The 17,581-nt window shown below is 45.8% G+C and overlaps 1 protein-coding gene across 2 annotated transcripts in view; it reads left to right on the top strand.

Annotated features, from left to right (window-relative positions):
• The window catches only part of ANKDD1A (ankyrin repeat and death domain containing 1A), a 239,158-nt gene that overhangs the window by 123,127 nt on the left and 98,450 nt on the right, over positions 1-17,581 (top strand). The window contains exon 3 of one of the 2 annotated variants that reach the window (XM_069625082.1): positions 1,117-1,215. In XM_069625082.1, the coding sequence (XP_069481183.1) occupies positions 1,117-1,215 (99 nt within the window). The remainder of the gene's footprint in view (positions 1-1,116; positions 1,216-17,581) is intronic. The other variant, XM_069625083.1, reaches the window with a different exon arrangement.

A 17,581-nucleotide genomic window follows, 5' to 3' on the forward strand; every position in this document is an offset into this window, starting at 1 on the left:
TGTATTGCTAGACACCTTTGTTGTGCTACTTTATCTGAACTGTATATATGTATTGGAGCTATACCATAAATGTATATAACGTACTGCTTCGCTCGACAGTCGTGCCTTAAACTTTGACCAGATCTGCATCCTGCTAAATTTGTACATACTTCTCTCTCTACCACTGTAAATTATGTAATCTTGTAATTCCATGTAACATTGAAAGCTTTGCATATTTTCCTTGCTGCGCCCGGTTACCCTTGGGTCTGGCGCGCATTACAAATAAACAAACAAATAGCAGTAGACCCCACCGTGGGGGATGCTTTACCTGGCTGGTAACTGCCCGCGCATGCAGGGGGCGGAGGAGGGGGGGGGGGTCATGAAAAGCCTGTACTTTGCTCAGTCCTTCAACTTGGTCTCAGGCCATTACCTGCTAGCAAAGCCTACCTACTGAGGGATGTATTGCTTAATTTAGTAGGAGTCTCTGTTTCTATATTTAACTTTCTTTGAGGAGAACTCTCTCTGAAGGTCTTTCTGAGCCTAGTTTGCATACTAGCAGCCAGCCCATATAGAAGGAAACGGTCCCATACCAAAACCAACGTGTCTCTGTGATACGGGACAATTGAAGAATAAAGAGGCTTCTAAAACATTTTCTGTCTGGTCTTTTGCAACTGGTAACCCACTGGAATCACAAAACAGTATAGGCCGGTCTTGTTACACAAACATGTTGTGATTGACTAACATTTAGCTACATTTCGTATTTCTTACTTGGTGTATTTGTCAAATTTTAGTTTTAGGATTGTTTAGGTTTATATCTATCTTCATAACATAAACCTATTGCATTGTTTAAAATGCTCTTTTCACATTTTCTTGTTAAATCATAAATCGGATCACAGAACGTTAGAAGCTCTGCTTTAAAACTAGGCTTTAATTCTATATATTGGCTGCTGTAGAAGACTCTTGCTTGTGATGTAGCATTTTTTAAGGGATGTCTGTATCCCGGTTAGTCACCCTGTTCCTCGGCCTGGCAGGTAGTTGAGTTGTCAGCAGCCACATGGTTTGTCTCTAGCTATGTGATCTAAACACACTGTACCATGTATCCATAGAGAGGTCACTGTTTCTCCCCCTCTCTTTCAGACAGACCGGACTGCACTGCACTGGGCTGCTGGAGCTGGCCACGAGATGGCAGTCCGATTACTTCTGGAGCACGAAGCCTTGGTGGATGACGAGGACTGTGTAAGTACCTAGTCTTGTTTTCTATTGTTATATATTTGCTGTACATTATGGAGTGCTCCTTGAGCAGCATGTGGCCTGCCGACAGGCCCAGCGCAAGGCATTGGACATTTTTGTGGCTGCACAGGGCCTTGCTTCATTCACTCCTCACCAGTGCTGTGATGAGGATGCTTAGGCTAGGCTGGTTACCAGTGGACACTGTCCCCAGCTGTTCAGCATGACCTTCATCTGATGCCTCACTAAATACTAACACTGATAGAATATGGCATTCGTAATGCGCCTATACACAAGTGTTTCAAGGCGCAAAGAGGCAAGGAAGGGGGAACGAACGGAGGACAGACCACGATCCTACTCGGCCAAGTGTCATTCAGATCGTGCAAGTGCATGGGATGGGGGGGGAGGGGAAAATGCGGGTGGAGGGAGAAGAGAGTGCAGTACATGGGAATAGAATAATAACGATAAGTAAAGTAACGGCCAGCAAGTGGCAAGTGCAAAGATAAGTGCAGAAATCAGGTGTCAAGTGCTGGTAGTGGGACTGTTGGGGATACAGAAACAGACCCCAAGAGTGGGAGTTGCCAGGCAGGCAGTGCAGGTGTGTGAGACGGATTGGGGAGGGACCAGGGCCCAAGATCAGAGTTTGACCAGGTAACCGGTGCAGTTTCAGTTAAGCCAGGAGGTCAGCAGGGGAAAGGAGGAGAAAAAACAGAAGTAAAGAGAAGGGTGTTGAGGTGCTTCTGTAACCCGGAGATGGTTCTCCTCAAGTTTCAGGGAGGCTGTTCCAGATTGAGGCACCAGCCGAAGAAAGAGATCTACCACCAACTCGTTGCTTGGAGAAGCGACTGACCCTGAGGGAGTCGGAGGCGGATGAGCGAAGAGCTCGAGAAGGAAGATATTTAGGAACAGAGTTGAAGGTTATGAGGCCCCAGGCCCCAGAAGGCTTTGTGGACAATGCATAGGGTTTTTTTTAACTTGATCCTCGCAGCCACTGGGAGCCAGTGCAGAGATTTTGGTCCTGGAGAGATACGATCCATGGGCTTGAGGCCAAGGACAAGTCTCAGTCCTGTTCTGGATGAGTTGCAGAGGGCAGAGAGTAGAGGCAGGCAGATTTAGAAAGAGGCTGTTGCAATAGTCCAGCCTAGAGAGAACCAGGGCTCTGAAGACAGTGAGCTTCTGGGGGAAGGAGAGGAACGGAAGAATACCTCTGAGGAGGTGCAGCTGGTAGTGACTTCTTAGAGATGTCAGAGTGTGGAGTCGAAGATGACCCCTAGGTTTTTAGCCTCACAGGTGGGAGCAGGAAGAGGGCCAAGAGAGGCCGGCCAGAGAGTGACAGGAAAGGAGGGAGTGGGGGTGCAGATGAGGAGAATCTCAGCCTTACTGGCACTAAGGCAGAGGTCATTGGCGGCACACCACTCCTGGATAGCAGACAGTCGATGAGAGACGGAGAAGAGGTGGCCGAAGGTAGCCTGAAAATGAGCGGAGTGTCATCCGCATAGCACTGAAAGTTGGGGCAGAGGGCGGCAATGTGGTGGGCAAGAAGTGGTGGGTATTGGTTGAACAGCCAGGGAGAGAGGTTAGACCCCTGGTGGACACCACATATAGAGAAAAAGTTAGCAGAGAGGAAGGACCCAAGTTGGACCTGGGAGGCTTGGTCAGAGGAAAGAAGTCTGCCATGCCAGGGCCTGACCAGTGATACCCAGGTTATCACGGAGACATTTGAGCAGGATGGCATGGTTGACGGTGTTAAAGGCAGAAGAGAGATCAAGCAAGATGAAGACACAGGGGATGTTAGAATCGAGGTTGGAGAGCAGGGCTTCACGGATGTTCAGGAGAGCATATTCTGTGCTTTTTGCAGCTAGACTGATGGTCATGAAGACAACCAACAGATTCAGTGTGGAGAGTAAGCTGGGAGATGGCCAGCTTTTCCAGGAGTTTGCCCAGGAAGGGAGTGATGGAGATTGGGTGATAGTTAGCCGGGCAGGAAGGGTTGGCCGAGGGATTCTTAAGAGGGTGCTCAAGGGAGTGCCTCAGGGGGATGGGAAGACTCCAGTGCCGAAGGAGTGGTTGCAGAAGTCGGCCGGGCAGGAGCCAGGAAGTCGATGTGGTCCTTGATGGTTTTGGAGGAACAGGGGTGACCTGTTTGAGACTTTCATAGATCGGACTTGTCTAGAAACCTTGTCTGTAGAGAACAGGGGAAAGGCAGAGAAGGAGGGAGGAGAGGTGGCTGCAGAAGGGCCCGAGGAAGAGCAGGGAGTAGAGGGAGGAAGGGAGAGGAGGAGAGTGAGGACAGGATGTCCTGAGTTTTAGAGATGAAGTGAGAAGCCAGTGCTGTGCAGAGGGCTTGGGAAGGGACAGGAGAGGTGGAGACTGCAGCATGGTTGGCCAGTTCCTTGCAGTTCAGCCGAGTTGTTAGATAATGCAGAGACGCGGACTTGGATATGAGCTCTCTTCTTGGTGAGGACAGAGAGCCGGTATTGACTTTGGAGCAGGCGGCAGGTCAGTTTGTCAGAGGATGTACATAAAGCATGCCATTTCCTCTCGGCCACCCTGCACTTGCGTTTAAGCGTTTTGATCGATTGTTATTTTATTTCTATCGCGCTCGTACACAAGTGTTTCAGAGCGCGACAAGGCAAGGGAGGGGAACAGGGGAGAACAAAACGGCGATCTTACTAGGCCCAGTGACATTGAGAACGCACAAGTGCATTGGAGAGGGGGGAGGGGAAAAGTGCATGGAAGGGGGGAGAGGTGGAAAGTGTGAAGCAGAGGAGAAACAGATAAATAACAATAAATAATACAGGCAACAAACTGTGGTAATTCAGCCAGCAATTTGTAAGTGCTAGGTTTAAGGCAGCAGACAGGGTAGGTCAGATAAGTGCAGGAAGAAAAAGGGGGGGCTGTATGGGTACAGATACAGACCCCAGTGCAAGGGGTGGGCCGGAGGGTGGCAGGATGAGCAGGTACCTGGGCCCAAAAGACACAGGGTGGCCAGGTTCACGGTGCCAAGAGAGAACAGATCAGCAGGGGAGAGGGGGAGCGAAGGCAGAAGAAAAGAGTAAGGTCTTGAGGTGTTTCCGGAACCGGAGATGGTTCTCAAGTTTTAGAGTGGCAGGGAGGCTGTTCCAGAGGGAGGCCCCAGCCGAAGACCGACATCTACCCCAGCTCGTTTCTTAGAAAAACAACTGACCCGGAGTGAGTTGGAGGTAGATGAGCGAAGAGCTCGAGAGGGGAGGTATTTGCAGAGGGATAGCTGAAGGTATTTTGGACCCAGGCCCCAGAAAGCCTTGTGGACAATGCAGAGGGTTTTGAATTTAATCCTTGCATCCACTGGGAGCCAGTGGAGAGATTTCAGAGCTGGAGAGATACGATCCAGTGACGAGGCTGGAGTCATACCAGGAGTTGCACTTGGCTTTGGGCTTCAGGCAGACTCTCATGACAGGGGCAAGAATATCAAGAGTATCAGATATAGCCGAGTGGAGCGTGGAAAGGGCTGTGTCAGGATGAGTCAGCCAAAGGGTGGGGGGGGGGGGGGGGTGAGAATGTGGCGGCGAAAGCCTCAACTGACGCACACTTCATGGATCGGATGACGGAGAAGGTGGGTGGCAATGATGGAAGTGGTTTGGCCTGGGAGGGAAGGGGGGGATAGAGTGGGTGAGATGGGAGTTATGAGCTCTTTGTAATGAGCATTTAAATGTGGAGCCCTTTATGCGCATGGGCAATCAGCAGGTCAGTGTTGCAAGTCCTAACTTTTTGACCTCCATTGATGAGCATTGGCTTCCCCCCCTCCCCCCATCAACTGATGCAAAGAACCTGAGCGCTGCACGTCGGCAAGTGCTCCCGGCAGACACGGGCATCAGTAAGCAGGCGAGAAGGCAGATCATCCCACTACATAAGCCCTACTGGATGTTTGAGGTAGAGTGCTTCCATCAGCCAATACCTTGTTAACCTTTGTCAACTTGACGATATCCTTGCTAACGTGCACTAACATTATGCTGTATAATCTCTGCAGCACAGGCTGAGGATCCCTCCATGTTGAAGGTGTGGCCAATTCAGGCTCCCTTTCTGAAGCCTTGAGGTTGGCTGTAGCAACAATGTACCGCCTATTGTGTTTACATGAGGGGAAATGACGTCTTTTCTCCTCGTTCTGATAAAACTCTGGTAATGAAAATGGCACCTGAAGTAGTTACTACTGATCCTCAAACATGGGAATGGCAGTCTTTACAACATGCCTCCTTACCCATTTAGAAATAATGAATTGCTGCAAATGTGCTACGACTTGCAGCGAGAAGTGAATGGCATTTCTGCCACTGCTACTTTAGTGAATGGCTCATTAAATCGAATTGCTACTAATTATCAGGTTCTCCTAATTTGGAGGCACTTGTGGATGACACTCTTAGCTTAGGTGCACCAGTATGCCCGACATCAGCAAGCTTGGCAATAAATACCAACCAATTGCACCTCAATATGAAATCTATACTGGCATGTGCTGATAGAGAGCAAGAACAAAAAAAGCCCTATGTCCTGCTAAAGCGCACTCGGGAGTCATTTGAGCCATACTCCTCATTAATTCAAGTTCGTAAAATTGAAGATAACATAAGTCGACATTTTCCAGCAGATGGGAGAAATGGAGTGGAGGGTCAGATTAAGCTAGAGGAGAATGCTCCAGCAAGCAACGACACATTGCAAGGTCTGCAGAGTCTACGTGTACTATCGGCTACCTCTAACATGGCATCGCTTCCTATGGATGCATCACTGCAAGTATGCAAACGTGTTAAAGTGCAAGCTCATAAGTTAAAGAAACGAGGCAAACGTGAGGGTCCTAAATGGTGATGCAGCCTCAAACAAAGGGAATTGGTCTTCCTGCATAATTGCCATTTTTTCTGAGCAGTACTTGATGCTTGAAGCATTAGATACATTCGTATTGCAGGAAAAAGGGCCCATCGATGGGATGGGATAACAAACATTGAGTATATTGCCACTAAAAGTAATTTTGGTAAATACACAAAGCAGTCACATGGGCTCTTAATGCCAGCCAATTATTTATAGGTTATCACTGATGGACCTTTCAGAAGATTTATTATGCAACGAAGATTCAATTTGTTGCCCCCTTCATGATTATTGGACCATGGCAAAATATGCCTCGTAAAGCCAGACAATTAAGACTGTCGTATTGCTTTGGAGCACACAACTTTTACACAGTGCCCGGCCCTTCAACTAATGTTCACTCAGAATTCTAATAAATGCACAATATCAGTAATATGGTGTTAGATGAATTCATGGCCTGTAGTGTTTCAAACAGATAGATTGCATTTTCTGGTGTATCTAGAGCATGGACATATGCTGCTCTAATGTTAAGTGGAACGTCCTGTTCAATAAGTAGGATGCTATTGACAATTTTCATTATAGATGAGGATAATTTACTGAATGGAATATTGTACTCATTTTAATAATTACATTAGTAATCAGTTTGCACTTGCATCGTGAGTGACAATGTCTTTATTATTTTGTTGAAAATTGTGGAAAGTTAATTGTTAACCAACTCACGGGTTCACAGGCAGAGTCCTCCACTAGTTTACTGAGTAACTCTCTTATAGACACCAAGCATCCCATGTGGGCAACTTCAGGTCGGACCTACATCCTGTCACCTGCATAGTCTCACAATGCTCAATCCTCTTCTCGGTGATATCCGTTTCTACATTGACCCACGGGGATCACTTCTTGCTGACCCAAACATCTCACTTCATTAATATGCAGACGATGGTTATACACCCATTATGAATTGTGCTCAAGAAATCTCCCACTTCAGAGAGATTTGCTTTCATACAAGCATGGATGATGAGCACCTATGTGAAGCTCAATCCTACAAAAACAGAATTTGTTGTATTAGGCCAGCCATCGAAACAGGAGGCCATTCATGGGTGGCTAAATGAATATGCACCTTGATTCGCTCCTCAGTTGTGAAGGGCTCCCTGTCAGCAGCAACCTCATCTCTTTACCTAAAAAAGATAATCCAGACCGAACTCCTCAAAGCTAAAACCCTACCTCCGATCAGAGGACTTCAGAAACATGGTCTAAACCCTAGTAATCTCACACCTTGACCGAAGGAACTCCCTCATTGTTGACATCTCAGCCCCACCTTGCCCCTCAAGGGCCGTTCAACATGCTGCTCAATGGCTCCTCACAGGATCAAGGAAATATGACCATCTCCCCAGCCTAGGACAACTGCACTGGTTATCTTGCTCATCCAGGATACTTGTCAAGATGGCATTTATTGCATACAAGGCAAGTACCCCCTTGAGGCCGATCTACTTTGCCAAAAAACTCACCAGCACAGGTGGACACACATTACCTGGGGTCAGACCATCGCAGGGCTCTAGAAAAAACGGCACACAATGAAATCATGGAACAGGCATTTTCTGGCTGCATCTTGCTGGAACACTATCCTGGTCACAATTAGCTTGACCCCAATGCCTGGTCTTTCAGTCCATGAATGACTTCAAGACCCTGCTCTTCAGGGTACCTAGGACTCCCAGCTGCTTCTCCCAGTAGGAAACAGGTAATGTGGCCCTGTGTGTGTGTCTCAGACACACACACCAAGAAAGTTATGGTTGGTTTGGAAAAAACTATTTCACCTGAAATGTGAAAGCAGGAAAATCCATTTGACCAAAGTCACACATTCCACCATGCCATCTAATAGCCTTAGCTGGAAGTTAACCTCCAGTTCTCAGCCAAAAACAGCAAGGCATTGTGGGTATGCCAATTAGCTCCAATGCAAACCTTTTTAAATCCAGCATAACTTTCTTGGTGTTGTGAAAACCTGGCCAAATGCTCCAACCCCAAAGCTGTCAGGACTATATTACATGGATGATCCCTAATAAGGGTGAAACCAGGTATGTAGTTGTCCTGTGAGCCTTGCAAATGTCTGCCTTGGGCTGATTAAGCTATGAATAAAGTAGTACTGCCCTCTTAGACGAAGGCCATTTCCTGGAGAAAAAGGTTTGCATTTGAGCTAATGTTATGCCAAATAACAAACCCTATATATAATGAGGGGTATACACACTGCACCTTTCACTGATGGAGATTCCCACCAGGTTACACTTGTGGACAGTCCTCTTCTTGGGTCAACTCTCAGAGCCAATCCACCCCTTACCAGTCAAACTTTCAAAGGGGTGAAAGGAAGGGCCCCCAATTCAGCACGATCCTCCCCGCAATGAGAGACAATAAAGGACTCTCCCGTAGTGGGAATAAGGCCAAGACAGAGTGCGGGTGAGCGTAAGTGGGAGTTTATCCAAGAATAAGGCATGCAAAGAACTCTGCAACCTCCGAGAGCGCTCTGTCTGACAATAGCAAAGACAGGCGTATTTCTAATACAAAAAACGTCATCAGCACCTACACACTATAGGGGGCACAAGTTAATTGGGATTGGGTGGCGTCGACTAACTATAGGTGTTGCTGCAGCGTGGTTGGTCTTGGCGTGAAGACGTCACTGGTCAGCCTCGTGGGTTGGGTTGGGCCTGGCAGGCCAGCTTGAGGTCATCCGCGCGGTGTTGGTATGCTGGGGCAGCCTGTGACAATGACTAATACCTTTCCTGTCTCGTTTGCCCTAGGCCATGCACACTGCAGTTATTCAAAAAACGACATTTAAGTTCATCAATAAATCGCTCAGTAGTTTATCTTATAAAATAAACGCAACACATGAGGAATGCACCTCGTGAGAGGTCTGGTGGTTGTCGGTTGGGGTGAGATTTACCTGTGTCCTATTGACCGGTATTTTAGGTCGCGGGACTGGGCTCTGGGGCCTGGGCCGAATGATACATGTCTGTCTGCCGCGTTAGAAGTTATTATATAAATGGGTCTCTGTGTCTCGTCCCAATGATGGGGGTCGGCCTTGCACGGGGTCATGATTCTTGGGGGGTCTAGGGGGGTTTGTGGGATTTATGAGAGGGTGCTGGTAGATCAGTGGATTCAAACGTGGGTTTATTATCGTGCTGTAAATAACACAGGTGGCGGGATGTGGCCTTGGTTGCGGTGCCGGGGCCTCTGACTCTCTGAAGTAATTCCAGCTTTGGTTGGGGGAGGTGAGGGAGCGCGGCACAAGTCTTAGCTTTTTTTATCTGGCAGGCTTGGTAGGGTGGGAGGGAGAATGGCCTTGCATATATCCACAAAGGTCTTTTCCTCGTGCGTTGCTGACTATTGAATGCAGAATTTTTATAATGTTCTGCCTTATTTCGATGTTATTTTAGACACACATATATATTTCAATTTCGTTACACATTTCTTTAATACAGTCGGTTCCAGTACCTTTTCATTGCCTAACATTATATTCACTACATTGTGCGCGTATTGTATGTACATTAGACGTTATACGAGGTATTTCTAGGTTATGGCCTACAGAGATTGACGCTTGCCGCTTCGGGTGATTAAGAAAACATATATGAGTTCAGGTTTCTACATAATATTGAAAGAACACTTATACAGATAGAGGTTACACGTTTGATCAACATCTTTCTCTGTGGTTATAGCAGCACTAGTCCAGACCTGGAGTGATATCATATAACGTTACATTTTTATGGTTTATTCACAGTTTACAGGATCTGTTTAACAGAGGTAGTTCATTAATACCAATACTTGAATTGCTTTCTACTTTCTTCAGATAGTGATGCTTCAGCTTTTTCCCCGTCACCCCGGCCTCGCGGACCGGGTCATGCGGGGTGCAATATTACATTGTGAATGATAAACTGTTACAGTGTTGGCATCTCGGGTTTAGCTCATATCCGACTTTCTCATGGGAACGCGCTCGCAGCGGATCTACCAGGGCTGCTGCGGTGGCAGAGATGCATGAAAGGCCCTCCAAAGGTGGGGGCCTCGTTACAGTGTGCTGAACTCACGCCATATTTGCTGGACAAGATGGCTTCTAGGCCTAACTGAATTTTGGTAAATGCAAGGAAAGGATGCGTGTGGGTGATGTCGTCGGCGGGTGAACCCTCCTCCACCTGGGCCCGGGTGGCATGAGGGGACGCCCACTGAGTCATGGTCCTCACCTGGGGAGAAGGCTGCAGGTGAGGAGGGCCTCGCGGCCAGTCCTCCCCTACAGGGGCTATAGAAGGGCTCACAGATAGAGCCATCACTGCTAGAGATGCCTTCGCCTCTAAGCAATGACATTCCCATCCAGGTTCCCTCCTATGCCTCTCCAGTAGGAGGCCGCATTTCTCAATTCACCCACACATGGGAGTGATTTGCATCCGATGAGTGGGTGTCATCTACAGTGGCAGGGGGTTACTCAATCAGGTTTCTGGAGAAACCCCAACATCCACCAAGACACAGGAAGATGTCTCGACAGCATCAAAAGATCCTACAAAAAGAAATAGTCTCTTCAAAAAGGCTCAATGGAGCTAATTTCAGCTCATGAGGGAAACCAGGGTGGTTACCAGTCATTGGTTGAAATCCAAATGGTCGAATTTTTTTTTTTTGTACATTTTTTGGGGGGGGTGGGGGGTCCCCCACAACCCCCCTTTTTATATAATTTTTTTTTTACCAAACAAAACGAAAACAAACAAAGTTCGACCATTTTTTTTTTTTCCGACCATTTGGTTTCGACCAAATGGTCATTCGATCTTTTTTTTTTTTTTTGACCAAATGAGTGGACACCAACCAGGGTATCAATTCGGTGTAAAGATTTAACTATGTGCCCTGTGTTTGACCTGCGTCCAGTCAACACCTGTGAAATCACAATGGTTTCGAATGACAACACTGCAAGAAGTAATTCCCCTCTTAAAACGGGGGTAGGAGGGATTACATGGAAACATTGGACATGAAAGATGAATACTTTAATATTGAAATGCTGGCAGCGCACCAAAAGTACCTGCGGTTCCAACGAGGAAATATCCACTATCATTTCAAGGTGCTCCCCCTTCGGCATTTCATCAGCGCCTAGGGTGCTGACCAAAGTAATAGCAGTGGTAGCGGCACATCTGCGAAGGCAATCCATCCCAGTGTATCCTTACCTTGACAACTGGCACATAAGAGAGATGCCACAAATGTGTCAGCACAACACCCAAGCTACAATTAACCTATTGGGGTTCTCAATTAACGAGAAAGTAAAGTCTCGTCCCCAGTCAAGTAAAGCAATTCCTGGGACCAATAATAAAATCGCAGTGCTTGGGATTCCCCTCAAACAAGAGTCCAGAACATGTTTTTCCTGATACCTCATTATGGCCAGTCCTATAACCGTGCGCAAAGCAATGCGCCTGCTCAGGATGATGGCTTCTTGTATATATCTAGTCCCACACATGTCATGCACAAAAAGTGGCTAGCAAAACAATGGTCTCAGGCAAGCGGTCAGTGGCTCGATTTAGTGGTTGCTTTGCAAACCTTAGTACAGGCTCTATGCTGATGGACCAAAGAAAAGATGTTGAAAGGGAAACCCTTTCGCAAATGACCAGTGCAAGCCACTCTCACAAGATGCCTCAATCTCGGAGAGGGGAGCACAATACCTTCATCACACTGTGCACGGAATGTGAACACAGCAAACCATTACATCAACCTACTAGAACTGGTAGCAATCCTCAAATCCCTACAAGCATTTCAACAACACTTAACGTGGACAACGGTTCAAGTCCGCACAGACCGTACCATGTCATGTTCAATCTCAACTAACAGGGGAGGACACACTCCAAGTCTTTCCAGGTTAGCCCAAAAGATTTGGAAATGTTGTCTTGGATGCAACATATTCCTATTTTCGCAACACGTTCTAGGAGAACACAATTGACTAGCAGACAGTTTAAGCAGAAGTCTACAGCTCCCTGCAGAACACGAGTGGCAAATGCACCCTGATATTTTACACAATATATTCACCCAATGGTGGCATCCACATATAGATGTGCATGTAACACCGCAAATTACACAATGCCCACATCCAGGTTTCTCCTACCAACGTCCAAGGGCAACGCCCTGTGGATGGGTTGGTCAGGGAAATGTGCTTACGCTTTTCCACTGACGCCTCTCCTCAACAAAATAATGCACAAGATGTACCAAGAACAAGTCATTCTAAACCTAATCTCCAATGTGCGCTCGACAACCATAAAACTAGCGATGAGCAAACCAATCATACTTCCATGTCCATACAACATGCTGTCCCGACACAAGGGGAAAACATTCCATCCACAGTTTCGAAATGTAAACCTTCCACAAACTTGTATGGACATTCTAAAAGAGGCACAGAAACCAAATACAAGACACTACAGTTTCAACAAATGGAAAAGATTTGTAATGTGGTGCAAATCGCACAACGTCAATCCAATTGACTGTTCCTCTTCGCATATAGTACACTAAATGCTTTACCTTCTAGACTCTGGTCTAGTCTTCAATTCCCTCAAAGTGCATTTAGCAGCACTCTCTGCTTACAGTAAATCACAAAACAGGGTCATGGTGTAAAGTTCCAATAATCAAATCTTTCATGGAAGGGGTTAAGACTATACCCTACAATTTCCAATCCACCTCGTGGGTGTGACCTAAATGTTGTACGTGCAAAACTCATGGGTCCACCTTTTTGAACCAATGCGCAAAGCTTGTATTAGATATTTAAATTATAAGACTGCTTTTCTTGTGGCAATCAGATCAATAAGAAGTGGCAGTGAACTGCACCCCCTTTCATTTTAAGATCTATTCATAAAGACAAAGTGGTTCTCAGGACCCAGCCTTGTTTTTTAACTAAATTAATCTCAAAGTTCCATGTTAACCAATATATTGAACTTCCATTTTGTTTCCAACACCCAACTAATTCAGCAGAAAAGTCTCAATACTCTAGATGTAAGGATAGCAGTCATGTACTACCTAAACAAGTTTACACCATTACGGAAAACAGATCAGCTGTTTGCTCCATAGCAGCTGGTAAAGTAGGAGTTCATGTCTCTTAAGACCACTGTCTGTCTTTAAATGGATGGGCAAATGCATTCAACTTTGCTACTCACTATCTAAAATATCCTTACCTTTCACACTGAGAGCCCACTCTACTCTAGGCACATGGGGCTACTCTAGCCTTGATGGAAAATATTCCACTAGATGCAATTTGCAAAGCTGCTACTTGGCGTTCTGTTCACACATTTGCACAACACTACTGCTTAGGCGCACACAGCAGATTCACAGATGGGTCAAACGGTATCAAAACATCTATTTGCCGCTGTACCTACACACAACTCGCCTTCTACAGGTGCTGCTCATTAATGTATGCATAGCATGTGATCTAAGCAGATCCGCAAGCCTCAGAAGGCATACATTACTTACCGTAATAATATACAAACCGATGTAAGTATCATAAATATGATTAGGGTAACTAATGTATTATATATTGCTCCAAAGAATCATGGCCTACAAAATTACGTGCGCTCCCAGTAAATGCCGGTGCTAGTCCTGCCTGGATATTGTGCAAAGCAAACCCACACAAGGCGGGAGATTCTCGCTCCAGGGACCTCTGTACATCAAAATGAATAAAGGTAGTCAGAAGGATAAAAATGATTTAATTAAATGCCCAAGCCTCATGGAGGTGGAAAAAAAGCAGCAATGCGTTTCGTACCACTAGGTGCTTGATCAGCATGATCTTTAGAAGACCAAGTGTCTTAAATAGTACACCTATGTGCATCACGTGTGAACTATGATCCCCAATGAGTGGAGAATGGAGTAGAAATAAGACACCCGGGTAGATTCCTATTGGAAAGCCTCCAGTAGGACGTTGGCCGATCAGTTTATCTACAACAATGATTAAGGATTCAATTGAAACGGATACCATAAAGAAACCTAAAAGGTTAAGAGAACAGTCAAGTTGGTGTGAATCAGAAAAATCCATGGTTTACCTTAAACTGCGGGTGATAATCGTCTGAAAGTACGGCAGAGCAGCACCACCATGCATTGACACTTAGATTTGCCGTGCAAAGTAGGAAACCAACATGGCTACTTCGTATGGAATAAATGTGCCGTGATGTAAGGAGGACATCATGGCGTCATTCAGCCGTGATCTGAAAATGGGAACATGAGTGTTGCAATCAAGTGGCGTGCCTGAAATTCAAAAAGGAAATGGGATCAAAAGTCACAAGGTGTGAAAATATATAGCGTATGGTAACTAATGGCAATACCTCATTTACAATGGATACAGATTGGGCATCATATCGGTCAGCGATTAATAATCCATAAAGTTCCTAAATGAAGTACACCATTGATACAATTGGTAAAAATTTAACACAATGTGTGGGATATTTACAATACTAAAAATCGGACATTGGTTACAAGATACCATGGGCATGTCAGTTAGTGAATGGATAATGGTAGTTCACAAAAGGGTCACTGAAATTACGAAGTAAAATGATAAGGAGATAGGCCTCTAAATAATCAGATAGTTAACAGTGGAGACATTGCTAGAGGAAGTGCTAACAGTTCAGCATATGCTGGTAATAGGCTTCAATAAGTCGGACTTGATGAGAAATGTGCATTAACGATACTCTCCTAAAGGCAATCTTGTACATATAAACAAATTCATATTGTTCGCAACGGTTGGTAAAAAGAGATACCGGTAGACTGATCTACAAGAAAGAAGAACTAGATAAGAGTCTGTTATGTATGTACTTTGATACATTAGAGTTAGAGTCCTTTACAGAAATGGACCAAGGTAGAACTCTTCATTCATCCCACTCCTTACACCTTCACGTAAAGCTGTGTCATGCACGTAATCTTGAGAGGATGCCGACCTCTCCCTACCCTAATCAGAACTCCTCTAGAACATAGTGCTATACTACCCTAGGGTAGCTTAAACACCCTTTGTTGAATGCGCCTGAAATAAATGTGTTATTAATATTGAAAACATTCCTAGGAGGCACCTTTATACTAACATGGAAAGTATCACAAATGGTTTGGCAATCTGAGAACGGAACCTCATCCAAGAAAGAGCAATTTATGGGACCCCCCCACTTGCATCTAATCCTCTCAATCCAGGCAGGGCTGCGTGCCTGTTGCTGCACCTTGCAGACAATCCCAAAAATACCATCCGAGGTTAAATTGTCTCTAGATTTTCTTCAAAGCTTCATTTTCTGCAAACAAAACAAAATAATGTAAAACCTGTTTCTCTGGCTCATGGTTTTTTATTTTTACGCATTGTCCTTTTTAGAATACAGTAGAAAGTTTTTTTCTTGCACGTCCTTCAGCTGATTTCTATCCATGTATTGTCCAAATTCTAAATGTTATCTTTCACTGGAGCAACTGAGAATATCTGCTTTTGTAGTTACCTGCACTCATCAAGTGATGGTCACAGATCTAATGAGTAACAGGGAATTGATTCTTCTAGAAAAAAGGAAGCTTGTCACTTTATAGTTTGGGTGAAGCCATGTGTGTATGGCTTGCAGGCCTGCACTGACAATTTATTAGCGAAGACCTGATCTGGCTACAAGGATGGTCCACGTTGAAACAGATTCACAATTCTGGCAGTGCTTGATCACTCTCCCAGATATAAGGCATTATTCATGGAAAAAACTGTTGGACTTAATTCACAAAATTGGACACAAGCGACCCTAAACGGGGACCAAATATGTTTGAAAAAATACCCATGTTACCTTAAAAAGACATTGAAATTAAGGTTTCATCCACACACAATTTGAAAGCAGTGTGTGCTGATTTGCATCTAATTCACACAAAGTGTAAAGACTTGAACAGGTATTGTGACGATTCTGTGGATGTCGTCCCTTCTTCCCTAGGGGGAAACCTTTTTCCATGCGGCCAGGGTGGTGCGTCCACAGTACAATAGTCCACATAGGGATGGTCCATCGAGGGAGGATCATGCAGGAGGAACCCCCCCCCCCCCCTTTATGGGATTGGTAAGTACTACTCTCAAAGGAATGTGGTATTCCTCCCCTTTTTATATAACTCCCATCACTTCTGACTTTCCAAATCTCCCCCCACACCCTTGGGTAGTGTCATACTCTGTTGCAAGGTCAGTCATGTTAATACACTTGACAAAGTTAAAACTCGAGAGAATATTGTGTTTTACATTTGAGTTGAAAATGAGAAGTGGGAAGATCAGAGTCTGAGGCTAACCAAAGCAAAGTGAGTGGTCTAGCTTTTCTGGCGACGTCATTTGCTCAATTGAATGCAGCTGGCTGGCGCCAGAGTTAAAAAAGAGCTCAGCTGTGCAGCTACGTTTGAGCGATCCGAGGAGGAGGAACTGCTGGGTTCCTGCACTGGGCAGGTGGAGATAAGCCAAAGGGGAAGAAACCGTGACGCAAACCCAACTGTGGTCCAAGCTGGAAGGAACGTTAAGGTTGCTGCTGATGCGTACCCCGGGACACCACAGGATTCCAGTGTGTTGCTTGCAAGGTAGGACGTCCAACTGGCTTGAGAGACACCTGTGGAACCACTGCAGACCCCACCATTCGCCAGGGAGCTGCCAGAGCCTTGAAGAGCAACACAGAAACTATGGAAACGCTGGTGCCAGCAAAGGGAAGGAAAACAGGTATGCACGTTTTCCAGAAGTCTGTGGTCCGGGGAAGCTAGAGAGTAACTATAGCCATTGGAAAAAGAGGGACTGGGACCAGTTTCCTCTCGACAGCTTGTATACCCAAGCAAACCTGTCCAATTGGCCATGGAAGACTGGGCGTGTTTTGCTTCCCCAGCCTTGCATGGTCTTTTGGGGATGCAGGCTGGGCTACTGCAGCTCTGAATGTATATAAGGGGCACTCCAGCGCCTCCCCACATATTCAGATGCCCTGGGGCGTTGAGCAAAGAGTACTCGTATGCAGGAACCAGGACACTTTCCCTGTTTACTGTTGGTATTGTGTGGAAGTCCTAGAGCTGCTGTGGTGTCCTGTCCTGCACCCGAGCAGAGCGGATTCAAGAACGGGGCTGCAGTTAAAGGGAAAAATGTTGTGTGCACGGCTGCATGTGAAACAATGAGTTTGTTTGGGTTTGTTTGGGTGTGCACATGAATGAAAGAGCGTATGTTATGTTGGTGTGCATGTTATTGAGAGAGTGTATGTTATGAGTGCGCGGATGAAAGAGTTTGTAAGAATGGTGTGTCGATGTGCCAATAAATGTGTATAAATGCTGGATGAATGTGTGTGGTTGTTTGCTTGTGCACAGGCCTCCGATTTTGGGTGGCCTTATTTATGTGGTATGCCATTTTCAACTGGGAATCAAGGGTAAAGCAAACAAGAGGACTTTTATTATGTGGCTGGACTCTCCTACATTGCTGCAGCCAGTCTGGTTAGGTTTTCTTACTATGGCATTATTTACTGGGCATCAAGAGTAAAGCAATCCTAAGTATTATGTGGTTACACTGGCCTGCATTGGTGAGGCTAGTACAGTTAGTTCTTTTACTTTGGCATGGCATTTCTTTTCC

Source organism: Ambystoma mexicanum, chromosome 11, assembly GCF_040938575.1.
Source record: "Ambystoma mexicanum isolate Mex_15411 chromosome 11, UKY_AmexF1_1, whole genome shotgun sequence".
Classification (NCBI taxonomy): Eukaryota; Metazoa; Chordata; class Amphibia; order Caudata; family Ambystomatidae; genus Ambystoma; species Ambystoma mexicanum.